The 27,894-nt window shown below is 29.8% G+C and overlaps 1 protein-coding gene across 1 annotated transcript in view; it reads left to right on the top strand.

The window, feature by feature from the left end:
- LOC118197714 (uncharacterized) overlaps positions 1-27,894 on the top strand; it is a 232,343-nt gene that overhangs the window by 70,685 nt on the left and 133,764 nt on the right. The window contains exons 9-13 of the mRNA XM_085825691.1: positions 624-855; positions 1,559-1,741; positions 5,670-5,890; positions 10,913-11,063; positions 13,179-13,267. Of these exons, the coding sequence (XP_085681817.1) occupies positions 624-855; positions 1,559-1,741; positions 5,670-5,890; positions 10,913-11,063; positions 13,179-13,267 (876 nt within the window). The remainder of the gene's footprint in view (positions 1-623; positions 856-1,558; positions 1,742-5,669; positions 5,891-10,912; positions 11,064-13,178; positions 13,268-27,894) is intronic.

Below are 27,894 nucleotides of genomic sequence, written 5' to 3' on the forward strand. Positions count from 1 at the left end.
TAACTGAGAAAATTATAGTTCTAATTTGAAATTTGAATTAAAGATCTTATGCCACATTGAATGGCAGGAATTGTTAAAATTGGCAGTTTGCTAAGAGTGTGGATTCCAAATTAAAGTTTTTTCATCCCATAGAATGGCATGGTTTAGAACTGGTAGTCTACTAGGATGCACTGAGCTAAGAGATTTCTAACTTTAAAATATATATAAATTTCTTTTACAAACACTGATTAAAGAAGATCCAGTTTCTTTACATTTAGAATACCCCACTTGCACATATGTAAACAGAGTTCTTGAGTTTTGATCATTGAAACTAAAGGAAGCAGAATGAAAAAAAAAAATGAAAAATTCGCTTTATTAATAAAAGTTAATATTAGATCTGAATCCTGTATTCAATATTCTATTTGATTTATCATAATTAATTCAAGTAATCAAAGTTCTGCTGTATTTATACATAACACCAATGGTAGGAAAATATATTTTGTTACCATTGGCTCTTCTTATGTTTCATATATGTAGTATGTCTAAACACGTACATATATGCTAAAACATTCAGATGTATTCTTGTTAAAGCAAAGAATTTCTACGTACATTGTTTTTGAAATAATACGTTTTCTCTTTTTTAGACGGGTAATTATTCAGTGTCAGTGAAAGTGGAGGATTTTTGGTCAGAAGAACCTCAAATGAAGTTGGCATATCTTCCAGTTCAAATTCCTATTTCTGGTATGATACTTGTAGTAGATCCTTTGAATGTCATGGTTGGAAAAGAGCACTCTGCAAAGATTTTAATAACAAATGGGAGTGATTTATCTGTGTTGTGGAATTATTATGGTGAAAGTGAAGAACAGTTCTTTGAAGGTATAATTTTAGTATGTATGCCTGAAATTTTATTTTATATAATTTGTATTTTTAGATGGTAAAACTTTTGCTACTATCTGATTGTTCACATACCTCATCAAAAGTCGCAAAAATGTATTCACGAGGCAAAGTGTTATGTTCCCAAAATAGATATGTGGCAGTGCACAATGTCATCAAAACTTCTTTATTTGACAACCCAGGTACGCACATAACACATGTCTGTTTTGGCTGGCACACATTGCCAAAATTGTACAGTGCAGAGTTTGTGCAATTTTTTTGAAGTTTTTTTAAAAATGAAAACAAATTACTGTGTACCTGAGGAGAACAATGTACAAAAAGGAACTCAGGCGTGCACATAACACACATCTGTTTTGGCTGGTGTGCAGTGCGGAAGTTGTGAAATTCTCTGATGTTTTTGGAAGTGGAAATAGATCATTGTGTACAAGGAAAGTGTAAAAAGGAAGGGCTTCTTATAAATATTTTATGACCATTGTTTCTTGCTTTATTAATTTTATTGATTGACTGTGCTTGCAATAGATTTATAGTTTGCCACCATTTTGAAGATTGCTGTTACATTTCTCATATTAGCTTGTGAAAAAAATTAGTCTTCAACGAGTTTGCGACTTTTTGATGGGAGTGCAAATGTACCAAAATTTTTTACATCTTAAACTTCTATTAAATATTTATTTTCTTTTAATTTAAGGTCCTGTGTCTGCTGATGGAATTTTGAAAAAGATACTATGTAAAACAAGTGGTGATTTTATTTTAAATGTAAATGTATCAAATCTGTGGTCTTCAGATAGTAAATCTGCTGAATTTCATTGCTTTTATGCCATTGGGAGAAACTGGTCCCTTACATCAAATTCACCTAAATCAACACCTCCAGGTTTGTTTTGTGTTGTAATATTTAAAATTTATAATTTTTTATTAACATTTTACTTATTTTTATTTGTATGTAGTAACATTTATATTTATTTTAAAATGCTCTGTAAAAAAATTATTTTTGCAAGGGGAGGTAATAAGTTGAGTTCCTTCTTTTCTTTTCTTCTCTTTTGAAGAAATAAATATCATGTTTGTTTTTTCATTGTGTCATGTTTTGTTTTTTAATGAAATAAGTAAGAAAAATAATGTTTATTAGTAAATAAGTAGATTAAAAAATAAATTTATTTCTATATATCATCTGTATCATTACCACAAATGTTTCATATCCTGTCGATATCTCCAGACTTTCATAAAATAAATTTGAGCATATGGATAAGTTTATTTTTTATCATCAAAATTCGCAACATTGATGAGATTACTAACATCTTTGAAGTTTTTTTCATTTGTTTAAATACCTGAGCTAAGCATTTAATCTTATTATATTTATTATGAATATTTTAAATATTTAATGCTGAACTTTCGTTATGTGCTTACGTAGATATACCGAGTAGCCAAAACTGAAAACAGCAGATTTTAAGAATTGTAAGTTCAAATTAAGGAGGCCTTTTGTGAATTGCACCTATAAGGTCAACTTAAAACACTACTAATCCATTAGAGTGGCATCAGTTAAAAATGAGAAGAAAACAATGCTACAATAACACGGCAAATATCATGGCTCGAGATTTCCAGTTTTCATTTGAAATATCATCACACATTTTTTTTTTCCATATTTCACCACTTTTTTTAGTGCGATGGACTATACAATTTGGAAATTACCTAATGATGAAGAGGCTGCCATAAGATTCCTCCAGCACAAAGGAATAAAAACTGACTTTTTTCATCAAAATTATTCAATGAATTTAACTTTTGACTTAAACAACGCTCCTGTATGGAGTTGTTACGAACGTTCTTGCTGGGGAAAAAAAAAAAAAAAAAATTGAGAATCAAAACATGGTTTGAAGACATTAGAATAGTTACTTGAGGGAGGTATATTAAAATAGTTTGATGTCTCGTAAAAGAAATAAAATTGGCAGAGCCAACAAAATCATAGAGATCGACGAAAGTCATTTCACAAAAAGGAAAAAACAACATTGGATATGTTCTTCCGGAAAAATGAGTATTCAGAGGTTTACGGCAGGAAAGCAAAGAATGTTTTCGGGTTGCCATTTCTGATTGTTGCGCTACAACATTGATGACTGCCATTCAGGAAAACATTGCTGATGGCAGCATACTATTTTCAGACTGCTAGAAAGGATATAACAAACAGGAATTAAGAAATGCTGATCATTTCACCGTGAATGACAGTTATAATTTTGTAGACCTCGAAACTGGATGCCATACCCAAACTGTGGAGCGATTATGGGGCATTGCTAAATGGAGAAATAAATTTTAGCAGGGCAATGCTCACCGCCATTTGCAGTCATATTTGATAAAATTTATGTGGTGTCAGTTATATTCAAAAACTGAAATTGTTTCTATAACATTGAATGATATTTGTAATTTTATGCCACCTGTTTAGATTGAATTTTCTTTTGTTTTACTATTTTTTATTTATAAATAGAATATTCTTTATGCTACTTGTTTAGATTAAATTTCGTTTTGTTATTTTTTTATGTGCAGAATACTCTAGCTTAAAAAAAAATAAAAAGGAAAATTTATTTCTTTAAGAGTTATGAAATTAAAAAAAAATTACTTTTAACAGAAGTAATTTTTTTTTAGTCTTTTGAACTCTATTATTATTTCATAATTTTATACTTGGCAACAATTGGTGCCTCCCAAAAAGTGGCACATTTTTAACTGATGCCACTTTAATGGAATAGTACCCTTAAAATATATATGTTACTAATCATATGAATATTTAATCTATACACTTAATATGTTAAATATGCATATGAATGAATTTAGTAAAGCAAGACGAAAGTGATTTTGCATATTAATAACAAAAATTGTTTCACTAATTAAGGAATACTAAATTTTATTAAAGACAGGTTTAGTAGTCATATACTTACATAAGAAAAGTTTTATTGTAAAGTGATACAGTTGAATGTAAATGTGAATCTGATGGAATATTAGATGGCATATATACTTGTGAAAGGGAGAGTGAAAGTTAATAAATTAGTTTCTTTTTCTTTATACAGTTCAGATGTAACATGAAAAATTCATGCAAACTGTTCAATGATATCTGTATTTTAAAGATGTTATGATCTGATTCATTAATGAAAATATGTAAATATTTTAAAACATGAAATAGGAGTGAAGAATATCAAAAATATGGTTTATTCCTAAAGGGAAAAAAAGCAGGAAATGTAAAAAATGTAATGTAAACTATAATTGAACTGTGAATGAACCCATCATCAGGTACTGAACCTTGAATCTGTCAGTACTATCTAAATGTGTTGCCCATTATTCCTTAAGTACAAGCTTGAGAGGAATGTTATAATGCCTTACATTCTGTCCTACTTAAAGAAAGACTATGCAGAGCCATGAGATCTAGTAGGCTGAATCTAAATGGTTATAAGTTATCACCAGCGCATTTTAGTTTGAATTCTTACGAAATATTTTAAAATGAGAAACACGAAAAATCCACTGCATTCTCATTGGGAATCAAATTAAAATTCTTCCAGTGCTTCATAAATGTACTTATCAGTGTACCACTTGAGCATGCATGGAAAGAATGCTGTGATTCCTTACAAAATGATCTAGTAAACCATGCAGTTGTGAAATCACTTTGTAATTAAGAATTTCTGCAAAGGAAGTTTCAATCTTCATTTTATTGATTGATTTTTCAGTTTTGTAAATTTGCAAGATAACCTTGCTTTGTTACCTGTAATTAAATAACTTCAAACTTCATTACCTTCTTGTTGCTATCAAGTGCAAAAGTTGAGATTAGTGTTTACATTTCATTTTTGCTTCAGAATATATCCCAGTGAATCTGAGTCAAATTTGACTGGTTAATTCATTTTGACAGTTTGATATTTATAGGAAGCTCATACAAAATCATGAAATCATGAATGAAGTGCTGCTCATCATGGATTTCATTCTTCATCATGGACATTATCATAACCTTCTTTAAATTGTATTACTATAAATGAATCAGATATGGTCAAGAAAATATGGTCCATAAATGGAATGATGAATAACTACTGGTACATCTGCACTGAAACAATGGCAGGACAGTATTTATATTTGGATGGATTTTGAATGCTTTAAAACATTTTAAAGTCTTAGAATAATCTTGAAAATATTTTTGAAAAAGTTATATTCTTGGATTCTCTAAAGTCTAAAGAAACCATTATGCATAAGGGCTTTAGTTTGTGTATTCAGTGTTGCTAAGCAGATTTTAATTTTTCAATATAATTAAAATTTCTTAATTAAACTTTAAATTTATATTATCTTTATACTAATAGAAATATTTGTTAAATTCATGATTATAATATATATATTTGCAGTTCAAGTCAAAATGAATTCAGGATTTTGCTTAACTATGCAAAATATAACTAATATATTTATTCAAAAGATACACATTGTAAAAAGTAATATACACAAGTTACAAACTAAATTTGTAACTTTATATGCCTCCAAGTCCAATGACTATGACTGATTTGAAAGCCTATATCACAGCTGCTATTGCCATCATTGATACAGTCATGCTACTTAAGGTTTGACAAGAATTGCATAACAGACTTCATGCATGCCTTGTAACAAAAAGAGCATGCACTCAATATTTGTGAGTTATTGTACCTCTACATGTATGTATCTTTTGAATAACTACATTAATTATATTTTACATGTAAAGCTGTGAAGTGCAGCCATTCATTTTGGCGTACCCTGTATATATATATATGCATATACACATATACAGGACAGAAATGAAACTTTATTTTTCATTATAGGTAAAATAATTTTTGATTTGGAATTCTTGGGATCTAATCTGCCTGACTCAGCTGAATACTTTATAGACTTTGGTGATGATTCTACTCAAGATTTTTCTGAAATCTCTTCAGAATCTGAGGACTGGAAAACTTCCATTTCTCATAATTATGATAATGGAGGAAATTTTACAGTTGTTGTAAATATCTCTAATCCACTCGGATCTGAAATTTTTCAAATTATGGTAAGTTTTTTAAAAGTTCATTTTAAAAAAAGAATTCAAGTTACAGATATACTAATTTTCTTGTATCAGAGATTTCTTCTTATCATTTCAAGCTATTGCAAAAGGTTAAATGCTACCTAAAAATACATTTGAGATTTCACTGTTTATTTGCTTTGGCTGTATTACAACGTTTGTTTTAAAATTGTCTGTTCTTTTTTTTTTTTAAACCTTCCAAAGATTTGTTTTTCATCTTTTGCTATAAATGCAGTTATTTTAAAGAGCTGTTAACTAGTATATAATATAATATAAAGTCAGTTTCAGTTTATGGGCAGCTATTTATTTTAGGTTTCTCAAATAAGTTTAAAAACTAACTGTATGGTACTGTTAACTTAATGAATAAATGCTAACTGGTGCAGTAATATTTTTTTCTTTGTATGTTGGTAAAGACTATCATTTAATTAAGATATGAAATAAATTGGAAAAGTGGTTTATTCTGGTTATTTGCCATTCTAGGTGCTTAAAAATGTGTAATTTAAAGGTAGATAATTAACATTAATTGCATGTTAAAATACAGTCAAAAGTCGTTAATTCGGACACCCATAATCTGGACCTCAAAGCTAAAATCTTTCTGCTCATGCCCCGCGTTGACGCATGCGCATAGGCGTTTTATGCGTGCGCGCAAGACATTTACGACTGCGCATATGCGTCCGCGCAAGCGCAGAATACGTTTTTGCGTGCGCGTTTAATGTATAATGGACAGTATAAGCTAAAATTATCTAATTATCTATTTCAGTTAATGTTGATGATTGCGTTGTTCCTTAATCTTCGAAATCGGATCCGGCTTATTATTTGTTGCTGACTGTAAAAGCAATTTTATAAAAGTAAGCTTGAACTTCCGATTATGTCAAATAGAATTTCCGATGCTGGAGCTCCCAAAGGATCTAGAAAACGAAAGTATGTTTCGATGTCCATCAAACAAAAACAAATTTCTACAAAAAATGGATAAAGGCATATCCTTTGTTTATCTAACCGTTCCAAAATCTGTTTATCAATTTCACGCTGCTCTGTGCGGGGGAAGATGTCGTGGCACGCAATGAACTGGAAGTTGATCTGTCAGCACTATCATTATTTTCAGGGCAGATGTTTTTATTTTATTCGGCTTATAATTCCTTACTTAATGTAGTATTTAATCTCGATTTACTCCGTCTTTGATATGATTTAAATCAAATTCTTCGTCATTATAAATATCACGAATACAAATCAAATAGTTTTCTGGTTGCAATTTTCTAATTTCGGCTATGCGTAAGGTATGCTTTACGCTTGCGCGCGTTGAAAGAAATGTTTAATAAAGTAAACAAATAAATATTAAGCTTCTTTTTTTTTGTAAATTTTTATACCCTTTAGATCATAACTGCTCATTATTTTATAAATTACGGTTTCATATTTTTAATTTTATAATTTCTGCATGCCATCTTACCAGATTTAAACTGATGATCTATAATCCGGAATCGCCGAAGTCCCGACGAGTCCGGATTAAAGACTTTTGACTGTATCTTTGAAAATGGAAATATAAAGTCCCAGTATATCCAATAAAAGTGGAGTATTACTAGTTTATTATTTTAAAAAGGCCAAAAGAATAGTAATAAGTATAATAAATAATTAGTTAATTAGGAAAATTGACAGAAAATGGAAATCATTTTTGTTGTTGTAACAGCTATTTCAGAAAAATGTTGTTCTCTCTCTATATGTATCTATTCATGTATATCTCCAGTAGGCTTAGCCAGATTTGACAGTATCTTAATTTTTCTGTATTAACAAAATTACATATTTAATTAGTAGTGCATGAAATAGCACATGGTATCATTTTTCTGAAGAGGAATTTTTAAAAAAAATTTAATATAATGAAAGAAAATCAAGTATGTTAAATTTTTAAAATCATCTTAATTTTATCATATGGAAATAACTGGATATCATATGGATCTAGGTATATATCATATTGTGAGGATCAAAGTACAAAGCATACTCTTTTAATAATTGAGAAAATTCAATTTTTAATAACGAAGAGACTGTTTAAGTGATTTGATATATTTACCTTTACTGTTAGCCTTCTGCTGCAACAATGCAATATTTCCATTTCTTAGGCAATTTTCTGGTTGATGAATTTGATTTTTATCTTTCATATTTTTTCAAAAAGTGTGTGAAAAAAATTGGCATCAGGATGACATTAATAGTTACTCTTATTTAGCTGATAGATAGAAGCTTAGTTGCATGAATTTAAATAATATTGCATTGCATTAAACTTTTTTAAAATTTTAATTTACATTTCTTAGTTATCTTCTCATATGTATGTATTTTTTGATGAGATGAGGACTGTTTAGAAAATTACTGTTACTCAGATTTTCTTTAGTTTCAGTAAGCAATTTTAAATTCGGTAAAAATGTGCTTTATCCCACTGCTTGGAGATTTTCCGCAGTGGAGATTTTTTGAAAATTGCCAGTAAAAACTCAGAATACGCTGCATAAACAAAGTTTCAAAGGTGGAGCTAAGTGACATCCATAAATGGGTGGGACTAAGCTTGATAGAAATAAGTATAATAAATTGTTTATGTTTCAAATTACCATGATACAGTAAGTGAATTGTACCAATTATTAAAACGGTAAACAACATCGCAGTCTCTCATACTTGTATTTCATACAGCTTCAGTATTTTCAAGGATTTTTAAGCTTTAGTATTTATACAAATAAAAAAATGATTTTTTTAACAAAATTTAAATTCATAATATGGAACATTTCAATTTTAGCATTTTTACAAATTATCTTGTTGCTACGTAACAACACAATTCCCTACATACCAGTAAGTAGACAATCTTCATTATTTTCTAAAAATTTTAAACTTTACATTAATAAAAAAAGAAAAAAAAATATTGCATATCAGCATCATTCATAGCTTTCATACCACTGTTTCTTAAATTCTTAAATCACACTATATTCTCCATAGATACTCTAGAATTCTACACATTAATAAATAAAAAAATCTGATTTCTCACAATGAAAGAAAATAATATAAAAATAAATGCTACAAATTTGGAACACGCACACATATTATATTATCAAGTGCAATTACAATAGCAAACACTACATATTAAAATTATGAGGTAAAAGTTATTTATGGGGTCAAAGCTTACAGTTATGCTACTATTGAGTAGATCATCGGACTATTGATATTTATAGTAAGTCAGAAAGCATTATCAACATATCCCACCCCCCCCCAAAAAAAAGTGTAAACTAAAAAAAAAAAATGAAAATTTCAAAGGTTTCTGATTTTAAATTACATCCAAAGGGGCATTTCTTTAACATTTTGTTTGTTACCTTTATTTATTAAATATCATGTTCTTTGCATTTAAATCATAAAATTTAGTTCAAGAGCAATATTGCAAAATAATTTTAAATTGAGCATATCTTTAGAATTTCTGATACACGGTGTCATGCACTGGAGATAAAAATGTTTTTTCAGTTTTCCTTGCTTTCTACATTGCCATTCAAACCCATCTGTACATCCATTTCTCACACAAATGCATATTATCACCACATTTCAAATAAAAAAACAAACAACAACAAAAAAATAACAATCAAACCAACTTTTATTCACCATTAAATGACGGCACATTTCCCTTGCACTTCCAATAAAGTTATAAATGTGGATGTTCATTCACTCACCTCTCTCAGTATCACAGATAAATCCATAGTGACTAGTTATCTAACGAAATATATGCAGAAAAATGGCAAAACACACATAAAAAAAAACCACCCTATTGATAACTACCACGTAAGAACATTCAAATGTCAACTGAATTAACTGCTGAAATTAACAAGTAAAAATTCCCCCCCCCCAAAAAAAAAATCTGTTTGGAAATTTTTTTAACTGCAGGTATATTTTTGAAAGTATAAATTATCGTCTGCTACTTGAAAATTTTGTTTTCATGCAAAATGGTGATTTGTAAAGAAGCAATGGATGTGCTCTTTCTGAAGAAATTTATTCGTATCTAGTTATTAAAAAACACTGTGAAAGCCATGCTTATTTTATATCTAAAGCTACAATAAGTAATATTGCCAACAAGAAATAATAATAATAATAAAAAAATATATAATGACATTTAAAAAAAAATTAAATCTGAAAGCTTTCAGATTTAACATTACACCCAAAGATGCGTTTTTTTAACGCATTGTGTGTTACCTTTATTTATTAAATATCATGTTCTTCGCACTTATACCATAAAGTTAAGTTTGACAGCAATATCACAAAATAGTTTTAAAATGAGCCTATCTTTAGAATTTCCGATACACAGTCTTGCAGCGCTGGAGATAAAAACAAAATCCCCCCCGCACACTGTTGCCATTACTCGCTTTGAAATCGTTGAATTTGTTAATAAAAAATTCGTCAAAAGTTTTACAAAATATGAAATAGATAATAAAATAAATGCCAAATCCAGGCTTCCAGATGCCCATATTATGGAGGAAACATACATTAATCAAAATTTGATGGATCTAGCTACTGTTGTTTTATTATAACAATGCGAGAAACATACATAAATTTATGCAGATTCTTCATTATTTAATTTATAATATTTGGTGGCAACAATTTAAAAAGTGAATCAACATTTATACTGAATAAAAATATCAAGTTAGCCATGTTGGTGTGTTTATTGCCCATTCAAAAAAGTCGCCAAGCAAGTGGGCTAAACCACATTTGAGCCTTAAATTCTTGCTTTGATAGAAACAAAAGCCTTTCATGATGGCATTTTAAAATCATAAAAGATTCTGTACTATGAAGTACAAAATTCTGTACTATGAATTTTTATTTATATTTTCAATTACTGTTAACTTTTACTTATTTAAGTTTAAAATGAAATTAATTAATACTAAATTGTTTCTTTAAAACATAATATTTGAAGCAAATATTTGTGAACTGTGTATAAATTTTTCTTGACATCAGATGTGTTATAATGCTAATGAAGGTATTTAACTGTTTTTTTTTTAATTGCAGGTCCAGATATTTGAAAAAATTGGAAAATTATCTGTTATTCCTTATTTTGTAAAAGATGGCTCTTATCCAGAGGATAAAACAGACTTGAAAGGAAAAGAAGAAACTGATGCTCCTCTTGATTCAACTATATACTTTGAAAATTCAGTTAAAGGTTAATGAGAAAAATATAGTTTATTTATTTTTTTTTATATATATATTAGGCTGTGGGGAACTTCGTTTCAGAATTAACAAATGATCTTGAAGCTTCCATTATAAGAATATATAAGGGAAGGGTTTAAAGCAACATAAAAAATGCTTTCTTGTTGAATTCATCCTTTAAATATGCACTCTAATGTGCTTTACTTGAATTTACAATCATGTATGTGTATTTATTTATTCATTTGTGTGTATTAAAAATTTTCTTACCCGAAAGTTTGTAGATTGAAGAATAATTATTTTTATTATCTCTTGTAATTGAAATTATTTATTCTTGTAAATTATTATTTTTCTTGTAAAAGAAATAATTAACACTATTTAGGATGAAGGATATTATTTTTGCAATTGCAATGCATATACAAACAACATATTGCATGGTGTTAAAAATAAGTACCTAGAGATAAAAATTTGAAGAGGAATATTTATATCCTAATTTTTTTTCTCTTCTCATAAGGGCAGCTAATGAGTGAATCAAATATTTTTATGTAAGATTTGAAACTTGTGTTGACTTCTCCTGGTAGACCACAGAATGAATTATAAGTAAAGGAAATCTTTTACTGTTCTTCAAATAACTGTTTTATTCAAATTAAGTATTCTTGGATTATCTGCCTAACCCTCCCATAAAATCAGGAATCATTGGTGAATAATTTTTTGGTAACCCAGCAATGAAAAACAGCAGGTATTTTGAAAAACTGTGGCACACTAAAAATGCATAAAAAGCATAGAATTAATGAAATTAAAAATCCAAAAAATATCCTTAATGAACAACAGCAGTAAATTATATTAAAAATGCAACAAACATCCATAATAAAATGCTTTACTTTCATTTTTCTGGTCTCCTGCTATGCACAGCAGTCTATTTTAACTTAATAAAACATCAGAAAATTGTATAAATGAACTTCATGGAGTGCACATTCCTACACTGTTTACTGCTATGCAAAATACCATATTTCTGTAAAAATGCATCACTTTCTTTTTTCATTAGCAGTCATTTCAGGCAAACCAACAGTGGCATTATAGGCATTATAATTTGTTACCAAGTTAAATATATATATATATATATATAATTAAATAAGTAAAAAAATCTGAAAGGTTTTAGATTTTAAATTACGTCTAAAGGGCATTTTTTTAACGTTTTGTGTGTTACCTTTATTTATTGAATATCATGATCTTTGCACTTAAACCATAAAATTCAGTTCAACAGCAATGTTGCAAAATAATTTTAAAAAGAGCATATCTTAGAAGAATTTCCGATACACAGTTCCATGCTCTGGAGATGAAAAGGTCCCCCCCCCGGTAGAGTGTTGCCATTGCTCGCTTTGAAACCCTTGAGTTTGTTAATCAAAAATTTGTTAAAGTTTTACAAAATATGAAATCAATAATAAAACAAATTCCAAATTTGGTCTTTCACATGCCCATATTTGTAGGAAGATTACATCATTCAAAATTCGATGGCTCTATATACTGTTGTTTTATCACAATGCAAGAAATACACACATTTATGCAGATTTTTCATTAATTTCTTCAAATGTAATGCAGGACTCTTTGGTGGCAACAGTTTGAAAAATGAAACGAACATTTATTGTGATTCAACACAAAATCACGAAACGAAAACAATAGTCTTTCAGGGACAAAGCCCCTTCGGACTTAAAAAAAAAAAAAAAAAAAACACTACTACACACCATAATCATACCAAGCAGAAACAGCGAATTCAATTCTCAAATTTCAAAACTGTGTGCATTACCATCACCACCAAGGCAGTATTGCCACTATTGAGATATCTGTCTGGATGGTGGTCTACTTTGGCAACAGAGTGCTTTGCCCATTGATTCCAGTCAGTGTTGAGTGGGTTACCTGAGAGTACTGAAAATTATATTAAATGACTTTGTTTTGAAAATGTGCATTAGTTCTCTGCATTCTGCTACACTTTTTTAGGTTAATTATAGACTAATAGATTTTTTTAATTATATATTTTATGTTTTGAATTAAAAAAAAGTATGATTGATTAGTTTTTAACAAATTATTTTTCTAAAAAGGTATTTTTTTCATTTCAACGGTAATTTTATTTCAGGATCTGTGACTCATTATTTGATGAAGTTTGAAGATGGAAGCATTAGTAAAAATGATACTGATGATGTCTTTTCTCATACCTTCTCTGAGGTATAGTAATAAATTAAGTCTTTCAATTAAGTTTTTTTTTTTTTTTCAAAAAGAAATTCCTTTTATAGATGACCTAGTGAATTCAGATGAATTCTTTTTAAAACTGATGCATGATTTTTCCCTTGGATATGAATTTCTGTTCTTGGTTATTGCAAGTTATTCTGTGTGAAAAAGTTTTTAAGAAATTTTATATATTTTGCATATTTTTTAAGTTTAGAAAATTAAATTCAAAATTATTTGTTTTTTTAGGCAATGAATTTTATGTAAGCATAAAAACTTGCCTTTATGATCAGAAGAGATATTGTTACCTCAAAGAAAAAATATGAAGCCAATTTTTTGGTTGAAAAACTGAAATTAGAACTTTTGAACTGAATTTAAACATGATTACAATTAAAAAAATTTGTTATAAAATTTTATTGCATTTCGTTAAGACATGTTCACTGTTTTACGTAGAGTAACATATCTCTTAAAAATAGAGTGCACATTATTAAAATTAATAAAAAAATAATGCATTCTTTTAAAAATTTTGCATTTATACACCTTATGTTGGTGATATTAATATACAATATTTTAAAATTTGAATATTTTTCAGTACTTGTATACCTTTTTGTCCACTATGAAAACTGCCAGAGATCCTGCCAAATTTGCATCACCCAAGTAGAAGCTGGGGGGAATAGATCACTCTTAATGCAGATAAATAATCACAGATCAATCATTAGTTAATTAATCAATTGACAGAAGCTACAGATGTAGCATATAAAAAATGTAAGCAAATATAAGCTTAAACTTTGAAATCATCTGATAAAAAATTTATTAAAACTTATGCTAGTCATTCCAGTGGCTATGAATCCCTGTGACATTTAATATAGTGACAAAGTAATAATCTTCTTTGTGAATTCAGCTCTACATAAAGTTACTTAAACTTAGTACATAAAGTTACTAAAATGTGGCTCTGTGATGTTTTTATTGCATTATTTTACCAAAGCACAGAGGTTTTTCAGTGTATGCGCACCAGTCTGGCTTATTGAGAATTAAGGCTCCACAGGACTAAAGCTAAGATGTATAAGGTATTTTCTTCCTCCTTTCTGCATGCCTTTGTAGTGTAATGGTAGCACATTTTCCACGTATTCAAGGTTCAAGTCCCAGAGAGGGCATTGCTCATTTTTCATGTACTCCTGCTTTAAAAATAACCTAATGACTCTACAGTGGTGCCTGAACAAGAAAGGTGTTGGATGATGATTCTTCACCACCAAGATTTCAGATTGGGTCCCCAAATCCCCAGTCACCCTCTAAAATGGGAAGTGTATAAGGTATTTTCTCCCTCTTTTCTGCTTGCCTTCTCATTGTAACAGTAGCACACTCGGCGCATATTCGAGAAGTCCAGGCTCGATTCCTGGTGGGGCATTGCTAATTTTTGATATAGTCCTGCTTTAAAAATAACCTATTCACTCTACACATATTGTGTAAGAGTATGTTTATCCATTTTGCACTATTTAACAACATTTTTGTTTTGTTTTTATTTATTTTTTTCAAATTTATCAAAATTTATCAATCAAATCACTTTATTATCAAATTGTTTATTAATCAAAATTTTAATAGGACTCTGAATTATTATCAAGTAATATAATATATTATTACACATCATAAAATATATTATTAATTGCAATTACTTTAAATAGTTATTTTGGTCAAAATTTTAGGATTTGTGTTTTTCAAATTATGTTTCCCTTTATCTGCTAATGCTAAGTGCTTCATCTCTGTAAGAAGCTTTTCTGTCCTTGAGTCTTTTCCACTTTGAAGGGAAGAAGTACGCAAGATAAAAATTAGGTAAAACCAAATTGTATTAGCAATTAGCCCCCCCCCCCGTAACTTCTCATTTTAATCTGCATATTTCTCCTCCCTATTCTAAAAATAGGAATTACTTGCTTGGCCATTTCTGGTCTGTGCCATCTCTAGATTAATCCATATCATAGGACTTTTATATAAGGATGATGATGCAGCTAATTTGTAACTCATAATTTTGAGAACTGAAATCTATCCTTTAATAAGCTGCCATACTGAATAACTACGCACTTTGCTTCTGCTCCTCAATAAAAGTAGACTGCTGCTTGCTGCATCTCTTCTTATTGAAAAGCTATTAAAATGTCAATGTTTTGAATCAGGCACAATTAGAATGACAAGTGAATTGTGACACAAATGTCAGTTGAAATAAAAATGAATATTTAATCTGCCTTAGCTGCCAAGTTTGATGTTCATTATGGATCAACATCTATGCAATCAACATATCTACATCTTAATGTCCTAGTTGACAGGATCTCTAGTACAGGTACATCAGTGGAAAATTCAACCATGCAGAATACGCTCTCCCTTAAAGTACAGTTTATCTATACAGGGTGTATCAGTACAGTGGTGGCAATTTTTCAGGAGAGATAGAGTATAACTAGGCGATGGGAAATCACATAGCAATGCATGGTAGGAAATGCTTTCCTGGCCTGGTAGTGACAACACAAAACTCAAGAAAGAAAGGACATGAATGGGGTGAGAAGAATATGTTCATTATTTGGCATACAACAAAAACAAAGAAAAAACAACATAGAGAGACAACGATCATCATCAAAGAAGGTGTTTGAAATTATGACCAGACCGTGATGCAGGAACTGTGGGTCGGGCATCTTCCATGCGATTTTCCATGTATGACACAGATCTTCCATGCGCCAGAGAAGAGAGGCCTGCATCATGGTCTGAGGTTGTACTTTCAAACACCTTCTTTAATGATGATCATTATTTGTTTTTGTTCTTATTTGTAGGTTTCTGCTGCACCAAACATAATAAAACATGTTTTGTCTCATTGTTTGTGACCTTCCTTTTTTGCATTTTGTATTATCACTACCACACCAGGAAAATGTTTCCAACCGTGCATTGCTATGTGATTTCCCATCATCTATGTGTACTCTATCTGTCTTGAAAGTCTGTCGACACTGCACTGATACACCCTCTAGAATAAAACGAAGTGTGATTATTATCATCTGAAATTACATGTCTTAAATTTTTTAATGAAATGACAGCATAATGTTTCTGCCAGTACTTATATATATATATGTTGCCTAATATTTCACCTCATTCAATGTCATTGTTTTTTTAAAAAAACTATTGAACTTTTTCTTGGAGCCACAGCTCCTGGTAACTTTTTGGCGAGCTAACTACAATTTCTCTTCTCATTTCCTTAATTTTGCAGCATATTGCGCAAAAGATTTTGACCCAAATCGGTCTTTTTAGTATTGTACTTACAACCTAGCTTATAATATAAATATATATATATATTATAAGTGGTGGCCAAAATTGTGGACACTTTTGGAAATTTTTATGTTTTTGAACTTTGTATGCTTATAGAAAACGTTATGTTTCACAAAATGCGAACTTGTATATATCATTTTAAAGAGAATTTATTACTGAATTCAATACAAAACACAAAATTCAATTATTTGCAATACAAAAAAAGTTAAACGATAATAGTTATCGATATACATTAGATAGTGATGATTGCAGTGAGTTATCAGTACTTGGTAGGGTACCCTTTATTTTTGATTACAGCTTCACATCGACGTTTCATTGAGCTGACAAGAGTTTTAAGCTCTTCTTTCATTATTACATGATGCCAGGAAACAATTAGAGCCTCAATTAGTTCCCTTTTATTTGATGGGCGCCTCATTCAGACAAGAGTTTTCAAATGGTGCCACAAATTTTCGATAGGATTGAGGTCAGGACTGTTTCCTGGCCATGACAACAATTTAATGCTCTTTGTACGAAACCACTCTTTCGATATTTTGGCCGTGTGGCAAGGAGCAGAATCCTGCTGAAAAATAAACGAAGCATTGTTGGGAAAGAGATCTCTGATGGAAGGTAGAAGTGTCAATGTATTTTCTGGCATTCAGTGTCCCATCGATGACATGAAGGCGACCAATACCGTCTGCTGACATGCATGATCAAATCATAAGACTAACTGGGTTCTTCACAGTTGCTTGAATGCAGTCAGGGTGTAGCTCTTCTCCTATTCTACGTCTTACATATTTTTGCCCATCACTACGGAATAATGATGTCTTAGTTTCATCACTCCATATAACTTGTGACCACTGATCATCTGTCCAATTAATATGTTCCTTTGCTCACTGTAGTCTTTTTTTTTTTTTTCGTTGCTGAAAATTAAGATAAGGCTTTTTTCATGGAATTCTACCTCTCAGTCCAACATCTGTTAATTTTCTCCTGATTGTTCTTGAACTGACAGAAACACCAGCATCATTCAGATCACTTCTGATGGCCGCTGATGACATTTTTCTATCTTAGAAAGATAGTCTTTTTATTCTTCTGTCATCAATAGATGTGGTGCACCTTTTTTGTCCTTTTTCTTCTTTGTTTTTTATTGAATTTGTCTACTGATATCGTAAACAAAACTTTCGGACTCCAGATGTAGTCACTGAACCACCCACCTGTCTTGCAATTTCAGCGTAGGAAAGACCACTTTCTCGTAACACAATAATATTACATCTCTTTCTAGGTATCCAATGTACTCTTTTATTTGATGTCATTGCGTCTTGATGAAATATTAAAATTTTTACAAAAATTCCTACTTGTAATTGCAGTGTATAAGAAACAGATCCTCCTTCTACAGAACAAAGCAAAATAATGAATTGTTTCAAGTGTAAACATGATGTCAGCTTCTACTGGCAGTTACTAACATTTGATTGGTTCTCATAACAAGAGCAGTGATTGGCCAGGAAAGCTAGACATTACAAACCACTTCATAACTGTGTTTTTTATTTATATTAAAGTACATATAACTTTCTTTGTATTGTAAATAATTGAATTTTGTGTTTTGTATTGAATTCAGTAATAAATTCTCTTTAAAATGATATATACAAGTTTGCATTTTGCGAAATGTAACATTTTCTATAAGCATACAAAGTTCAAAAACATAAAAATTTCCAAAAGTGTCCACAATTTTGGCCACCATGTATATATATATGTAATGATTTCAAATGCGTAGGTGAAAGCAGTGGAACTCTCAACAACTTACGATATTGCGTAGATGACCGAGAAGATCGTAGTAGCTTGAAGGTAGCAGAGTGGAAAGCATGATGACGCAATGTAGCACAACATATCTTGAAAAATCACAATTTTTTATTTTTCCACGCATATCAAATCATCCTTTTTTCAGACAAGATGTTTCCTAATTATATTTGAATACATAAATTGCAGTTTGTATTAGAACGACATGTTAAGTAAGTAAGTAAGCAGCAGCAGCAGCAGCATGGTTGCATGGTTTAAAAGTGTCTTGCCAGCAGGAAAGCTATGCGGTAAAAAGGGGAAAGTTATAGTTCTTTCATAGGAAGAAGGCTGGGAGTGGAAAAGTTTCAATTCAGAGTTTCGGTTTAGAATTAATTTGATTGGACAAGAGGTATCTGCATTGAACCGTTACGTAAGATAGGAAACTCTGGAACCTGTGAGAAGAGATGAATTTAGGGGTAGATCATCAAATTTAGAATGTTAATTTTGAGGTCATCAATTATATTTTTTGAAACAGCTATCATATTTTGTTATATCTTACATATCCCCCCTTCAAAAGAAAGGTTGTGTGAGCAGAGTGGAAGAAAAAGCATTACAGCAGCAAAATGTTAAAAGTTATAATTGTGAAAATACAAAACATATTTACTTTTTTTTTAAACAAAAAATTATTGCCATAAAACTTTGGCTGATATTTGATTATTTTGATTCATTGAAAGTCATAAAATTTTGAATTGAATTATGAATCTTAACACTGTATTATTTTTAAACAATAGCATATTTTAGAGTTCTGAGGTAAGAGTGTCAATGAAATTTTGTAAAGTTCTTGAAATTTCCACACAGTAAAAGTTCAAATATTTACACAAAGTAAATGCTCAAATAAAAGAGTTTCCAATTTTTGTTGATGAAAATATTTCTATTATAATACAATTTAAGATGCCAACTTTCATGTTTTTTAGGAAAGGTATTTTAAAATATAAAAATTTTGTAATACATCATTCATAAACGCAACAAATTTAAAACTTTTCACTATTATGGTTTATCAGTTGAGCAAACTGATGTTTAATATTCTTCACCAGTGGCCAAAAGATTTGCCAAATTAGCAGTTACTGTAGAAAAGGCCTCTGTTCCTTCTGTAGAGGCAACTGGGCTTTTTCGAACTGCTGTCATTCCATATGAATATTAAAAACACACTCCATTTTATGAAAAAATAAAAATGCTTAGATTAAAAAAATGTATTCTTCCATAAGGTGATAGCCTTCAACGTTTATCATAAAAACATTAAAGAAATTCCTAGAATTCAAAAACAATACTTTCATTCTTAACATACAGTAAAAATTAAAAAATATAAATTCATAGAAATTTAAACAATAGTACAAAAATCTTATTCACATTAGGAACCTTCCCTAAGTCAAACCCTCAAATTCTTTACCTAATTTTTATCAAATTCAATAATTTCTTTTTCCCAACTCAGAAATACAAAACTACATTTTAAATAAATCATAATATTTTTGAATTATTAACATTGATCTTAAAATGATTAAAGCAAAATATTACCATCAATAAATCATAATACAATTAACTTATACAGTCAAAAGTCGTTAATTCGGACACCCATAATCTGGAATGATCTATAATCCGGATCTCAAAGCTACAAACTTTCTGCGCATGCGTCGCGTTGATGCATGCGCGTAAGACCTTTACGGCTGCAAATATGTGTGTGCGCGTGCGCAAAATACGTTTACGAATGCACGTTTAATGTATAACAGAAGGTATAAGCTAAGCTGAAATTATCTAATTCAGTTAATGTTGCAGATTGCATTGTTCCTTTACCTTTGAATTGGATTCGGCTTATTATTTTTTGCAGACTGTTAGAGCAATTTTATAAAAGTAAGCTTGAACTTTCGATTATGTCAAATAGAATTTCTGATATATATTTACTAATATGTAAAGGATCTACAAAGCGAAAGTATGTTTCAAAGTCTATTAAGCAAAAAGTGGAATTGCTGCAAAAAATGGATAAAGGCATATCCTTTGTTTATCTAAACTTTGTTTATCTTTAACACCGTGGCGCACAATGAATTGGAAGTTGATCTGTCAGCAGTATCCTTATCTTCAGGGCAGATGTTTTTATTTTATTTGGCTTATAATTCCTTACTAAATGTAGTATTTCATCTCGTACTCCGTCTTTGATATGATTTAAATCAAATTCCTCGTCATTATAATTCACTTCCGATAGCGAAGAAAGTGACAGAGGTTATTGAAAACGAAAAAATTTTGATTGACAAATTAGTCGGTATTCTCGACACAGCAATTATAGGACTTGAACAGCGGAACTTTGTAACTGAGCATGAAATTATGTCTGTTTGTAGAATTAAAGAGAATGTATTATCACATAAAAAGCGAAGCAACTTAAACAACTTACATTGAAAGAAATGTTTAATAAAGTAAACAAATAAATATTAAGCTTTTTTTTTTTTTGTAAATTTTGATACCCTTTAGATCATAATTGTTCTTTATTTCATAAATTATGGTTTCATATTTTTAATTTTATAATTTCTGCATACTATCTTACCAGATTTAAACTGATGATCTATAATCCGGAATCGCAGAAGTCCCGACGAGTCCGGATTAACGACTTTTGACTGTAAATGCAATTTTTTTAAACATAATGTACTCAATTTGGAAATTAATATCACTTCCGTATCATATTTGATGACGTATGATAATATAGCATTCTTAGAATATGAAGAATTTTCCAAATAAAGCACTGAACATGCAAGAGAGCACAAAATACTATTTAGCATTTCTTATTTCACTAATGAGGTTGATGACCTTCAAAGCACTTTGGATGTTTAATTTTGTTTTTACACGATGATTGGAAATGAATAAACATTGTAAATATTCGAAGCGAGCGACAACCAGTAACGATATTTCACTACGTTGGAGGCACTGACCTCAATTCGAAATACTTTTCACTTTTGAACTCACAGATACTCGATGATTTCAAAGCACTTTTCATAAATTTATTCAAAATTATGCTAAAATTAGAGCGCCATTAACTTAAGAAAGAGAAAAAAAGAGCTTAAGAAAGGTACTCCTTATAATTGGACTGATGAATATCAAAAAGTTTTTTAAAAATTAAAAGATGCATTGATTTCTAGACCTATTTTAACTTTGTTTAATCCTAAATATCCCTGTCATGTATTTGTTGATGCGTCCAAAGAAGCTGTTGGTGGTGCTGTTTTAAAACAAGAACATCCTGATGGTAGTTTACATCCAATTGCTTGTCATTCTAGAAAATTAAGATCTTATGAACAAAATTATGCCATTACTGAGCTGGAATGTTTATCTATTATTGATGCAATTGATAAATTTTATTATTATTTACATGGTAACCATTTTACTGTACATACTGATCATGTTGTTTTAGTTTGAGTTAGAAATATAAAACACCCTACAGGTCGTCTATTTAGGTGGTCTTTAAAATTATCTATGTAGGATTTTGATATAAAATATAAAAAAGGATCTACTAATGTTGAAGCTGACATGCTCTCTAGAAATCCTATGTGTCAACATTTAAGATTGCAAGTTAATTTATTATCATTAGAAGAAATAAAAGAATATCAAAATTTAGATAATGTTTGTAATACTAAGTATAGGAAAATGAATGATGTCTTAACTATCAAAAAACAGGGATTGTACAAAATTGTGATACCCATGTCTCTACGTACAAAATTACTTGAAAAGGCCCATATACAATTTGGTCATATTGGTGTATCATCTATGCTAAATTTGTTATCTCCACAATATTATTGGCCAGGAATTGTTCAAGATGTTAGAAATTATTGTAAACATCGTGAAGTATGTCAGTTTAATAAGAAAAGTAAACAAAAGAAATTTGATTTAATGCAAAATTTACCATCAGTTAGTGAACCTTTTGAAATATTATCTATTGATACTGTAGGTGGTTTAAATTATTATAATTCTACTAAAAAGTATATTCACATAATTATTGATCATGCAACTAGATATATCTGGACTTTTGCTTCTAAAAATGTAACTACAGATACTTATATAAATTGCTTAAAACAAATTTTCCAAATTCAGGTCCCTAAAAAGATTTTAAGTGATAGGAACGCTGCTTTTACATCTTCAAAATTTAAGCACTTTTTAAGGAATCATAATGTAAAACAATTGCTAACTACTGCAAATAGACCCCAAACTAATGGTAAAATTGAACGTGTTAATCAAACTATTATAACTAGATTAAAGTGTAAACTAAATTCTTATCAAGGTAATATAGCATGGACAAAATTATTACCCCAAGTAACTGAAGAGTATAATAATATCCCTCATTCTGTAACAAAATACCCTCCATCATATTTATTGTATGGAAAATTACCTTATGATTCCTTAATTCAAAATCAAGAATTGTATCCGTCAATAGAAGAAGCCAGAAAAATAGCTCAAAAGAGATCTGATGATTATCACAATGTAAATAAAGAAAGATATGATATTCATTTTAAACCTAGTAATTTTAAAATTGGTGATTTAGTAATGTATGAAGAATTTCAATACCCTAATAAAATTTTAAAACAATATTCTGAATTTACTTATAAAATTGATAAACCTAATCCTTTAACTAAAAAGAAATCAGAAATTGTTCATTCAACTAGATTAAGACCTTTTAATCCAGCAAGTGAGTTTAAGTTAACTGTCAGAAATAGTCAAAAGTCGTTAATTCGGACACCCATAATCCGGACCTCAAAGCTAAAATCTTTCTGCGCATGCCCCGTGTTGACGCATGCGCATAGGCGTTTTACGTGTGCGCGCGAGACATTTACGACTGCACATATGCGTCTGCACAAGCGCAGAATACGTTTTCGCGTGCGCGTTTAATGTATAATGGACAGTATAAGCTAAAATTATCTAATTATCTATTTCAGTTAATGTTGATGATTGCGTTGTTCCTTAATCTTCGAAATCGGATCCGGCTTATTATTTGTTGCAGACTGTAAAAGCAATTTTATAAAAGTAAGCTTTAACTTTCGATTATGTCAAATAGAATTTCCGATGCTGGAGCTCCCAAAGGATCTAGAAAACGAAAGTATGTTTCGATGTCCATCAAACAAAAAACGAATTTCTACAAAAAATGGATAAAGGCATATCCTTTGTTTATCTAACCGTTCCGAAATCTGTTTATCAATTTCAAGCTGCTCTGCGGGGGGGGGGGGAAGACGTCGTGGCGCGCAATGAACTGGAAGTTGATCTGTCAGCACTATCGTTATTTTCAGGGCAGATGTTTTTATTTTATTCCGCTTATAATTCCTTACTAAATGTAGTATTTAATCTCAATTTACTCCGTCTTTGATATGATTTAAATCAAATTCCTCGTCATTATAAATATCACGAATACACATCAAATAGTTTTCTGGTTGCAATTTTCTAATTTCGGCTATGCATAAGGTATGTTTTACGCATGCGCACGTTGAAAGAAATGTTTAATAAAGTAAACAAATAAATATTAAGCTTTTTTTTTTTTTTTTTTTTTTTTTTGTAAATTTTGATACTCTTTAGATCACAATTGCTCTTTACTTCATAAATTACAGTTTCATATTTTTAATTTTATAATTTCTGCATGCCATCTTACCAGATTTAAACTGATGATCTATAATCCGGAAAAATCGATAATCCGGAATCGCCGAAGTCCCGACGAGTCCGGATTAAACACTTTTGACTGTAGTAGAATTCCTATCTCTGTTCAAAATTAAAATTAATTTTTTCAAAATTCTCTATTAAAAATCTTTCTGATTATGACTTTTAATACCTGATTTAGACTTAAACCCTAAGAGAAGTTATATTATTACAAGTTATTTTCCCGACTATGACAAATTATTCTCCTGATCTTGACCTTTTATATTTTTCACATAATTTGAATTATTTTGTAGCAAAAATTTTCTTCTTGTTGTAGGATAATATTTGTTTCTAATTTACAAAATTATAAAAAAGACTTTAACTTGATTATACAAGTTATCTGTCTTATAATTTTGATTTTATATAATCTTTTATTTTTCTAAAACCACTTTGAGGTAATGTACAATGCCAAAAACCAGTTACCTTGTACTAGGCAACAGAGGTTTTTCAATATTTGTACCTAGCACCCCCCAACCATCAGCAAGTAATCACGCTGATCTGTTGGCGAGGACATGCCATAGTTTTAAAGTCAAAGTGTTCATGTTCTAGGGTATAATTGTATTATTTATATTGAATTGTTTTTTGAATAATTATAATATTTTGTATTGAAGTGTAAAATATGTAAATCTTTAATTGCCTACAATGAGAGGAAAAAATGCACATAATATATTATTCATAAATTGTACAATCTATTTCTTTTCTAAGTTTTATCTGAAGGAAGAAAAATTTAAAATATTTTCTAATCAAAGCTTACTATTATGAAAACATATTCAGCGAAAAAAATGCATCATATTTGTGAACTATCAACATGCATCATATTTGTGGACTATCTGGCATTTAGAGATTTTACCAGATATTTTCATTCTATTCGAACTCTTTTTATGAAAAGGACTTTCAAAAAACAAAATGGACATTTTTAACAAAATTGAGGACTTTTGTAATTATAACTTATTTATTTATCAGTATTCCATATTTATTATGTTATAGTTTTAAAATTAGTCATATATTGTATATTTATTTATAACTCATAGTTTTAATGTTCAAAATTTCATATGCTATAAAGTCAAAATTTTATATGAGAAAGTCATGAACTATGATAGGCCATAGTTAAAGCTTGTATGCTATGTCCTGGGTGTTTTCATGTCCTCATACTTTTGCTTTACTCCTGTACTAATGCTTTTCTCACTCCAGCCTCTCCTTTTGACAGGGGGGAAAAACGATGGCTTTGCTCTTTGCAAACCAGCAACCTTTAATTAATTTTCTGCAATTCAGGATCTTCCCCTAGACCAGTACCTTCCAGAACATTTGCACCTATTACATAACCTCCTCATATAAATGCTGCATCATAAGTTTTTCTACATTTTTCTAGAAGCTACTCTGTTACATAACCTTTCATATAAATGCTGCGTCATAAATTCTCCTACACAGATGCTTTCTCGCCTTCATTCTGCTAACGCCTGCGCTATGCTCCTCTTTCTTTGTTAGAACGTTATAACGTATTAAAGTCAGTCATATCTAATAATTCAATTACTGAATAAGTTATTTGAGTAACTTCATCTGGAAAAAAATCATCTGCTCTAAAATAAAATAAAGATATGCTGTTAAAAGTGAAAAGTCCTGAGTCGTCATTTTTCTCCGTGGTGCAATCATCCCAGTTTCGTCAACCATCTGCCAAAACGTAAAATGGAATAGCCTCACCATTCACCCACGATGTGTTGGAATAACTGAAAACATTACATATATATATATATATATATAATTACTGAATTTTTTTCCTGGTTTGTAAATTTGAAAATTCTATTAGATTCTATTGGATTGTTTAAGGTAGCAGAGCACATTGTAACTTTGTTATTGAATAAAAAAAATTAACCATGATTTTTACTAGCATTTTAATGACATTATATTATTACATTAAATTATTTAACGACCTTGTAGTATAATTTTAAATTACTTCAGATTTTTTTTTAATGCTGTCTTTGATTTTATTTCATGAATTTATTTTGATAATTTTCTTAAATAAATAAATCCAGCTTATGTTTTTTCATAGGTCCAGTTGGTAGTTAATAAAACAGATAAAGAATTGTGTTTACTTCTTTTAAATCACTTAGTTTGTTAATCAGTAACGAGCAGACTAATTTAAAAGAAAAATTAAATATGTGGTATCTTATAGATACCTGTTTGTTGCAAATGGCAACAAACTGGTGCAGGAAGTTAAAAATATTTTATATCAAATGTCTTTAGAATTTATGATAAAATATAAAATGTTGCCATACATTTTTTTTTTAAGATTTGCTATATTATGCCTTTAAAAATAATATAAATCAATATCGCAGATTGGCAACATCCGTATGTTGCTATACTTTTTTTGTATTTGACACAGAGATAACATTGGCAATATCTTTTTATTTCTGTTGGCATATATTTTGTATATTCAAATATCTTTAGAATTTCTGATAAAATATGAAATGCTACCATATATTTTTTTAGATTCGCTATATTATGCCTGTAAAAATAAGATATGGCAATACTGCTGGGTAGCAGCATCCTTGTGTTGGCTATATTATTTACTTAGAAATAATACATAGAGATAACATTTCGTGGTATCCTTTTATTTGTGTTGCCATATATTTTTTATATTCACTTGATTATTTCTTCAACTATAATACATTATAAGGATAACAGATCACATTTAGTGGCTACATTTGAAAAGTGGTATGGACAAAAAAGGGAGCTTTGAGACTAATACTGCCTCTTGTGCTTAAAAATAAATGAATAACAAAAAAAAAAAAACAAAAAAAAAAAATTGAAAGCTGTTAGATTATATATTATGCCCAAAGAGACATTTTTTCATTCACATAACGTTTCGAGGGCATTTGGGCTAATGCCCTTTCTTTGAAATCTTTGAGTTTCTTAAAAAAAAATTCAAATTTCACAATCAAAGTTAAAGTTTAAAAATATGAAATAGGTAATAAAATAAATTTGAAATTCAAGATTCGGGCTTCCAGGTGCCTGTATTTGAGTAGAGGACTATGTTATTCTAAATTTGAAGGCTTTAAATTTTTTCAAAATGCGAGAAACATACATACATTCATGCAGATTTTTCATAATTTAATTTCTTTATACATAATAGGGATGATGATATTTGGTGGTAACAGTTTGAAAAGTGATACAGCTGTTTATAATGATTTGACGCAAAATGTTGTTTTGAGACTAACAGCTCCTCTTCTGGGCTAATGCCCCCTTTGGTCTGAAAAAGGATTTGTCAAGAATATAAGCTATCAGTTAATATTTTGTAATGTGAAATGAAATGTAGACAAGAAATACATATCTCACAGTTAATTAACAGAGCTTTTGGACTATGTTACGTATTAATGATGATGCAAGTATTAACATATAAAAATTAAGGCAGTGCAAAGTCCGAAATACAGATGTCCATTATCCGGAATGATCTAAAATCTGGATCTCAAAAACCACCATCAATGTTTTTTCTAGTAGGCTTTACACATGCACATTTGATTGCCCCTCCACACATAAAATATCTGGAGAGTCCCGATTCTTAATTTCACTTCGACACCAAATAAAATACCTTGTTATTGAAGAAACAATCATTTTAGCATAAATTTGTATGATCAGTAATTTGGCTTCATTGCTTCGTTTCTGCTTGGCATACGTCTCAAACCGAAACTTTCCACATAGATACACAATTGATCTGATGCCAACCTGGCGAATCGTTATTTATTATACTTTCCTTTCATCACCGCATGCTGACTTGAGTAATTACTCATGTAGTGATGCCTAAACAATTTTTTTATGTTAGTAACTGAATAATAAAGGAGTATGGTGACCTTTTATGTTTGATATTATGCTTGGCA

The sequence above is a fragment of the Stegodyphus dumicola genome, chromosome 10, assembly GCF_044657685.1.
Source record: "Stegodyphus dumicola isolate Sdum_Otavi_A_Nest chromosome 10, ASM4465768v1".
NCBI classification, from domain to species: Eukaryota; Metazoa; Arthropoda; class Arachnida; order Araneae; family Eresidae; genus Stegodyphus; species Stegodyphus dumicola.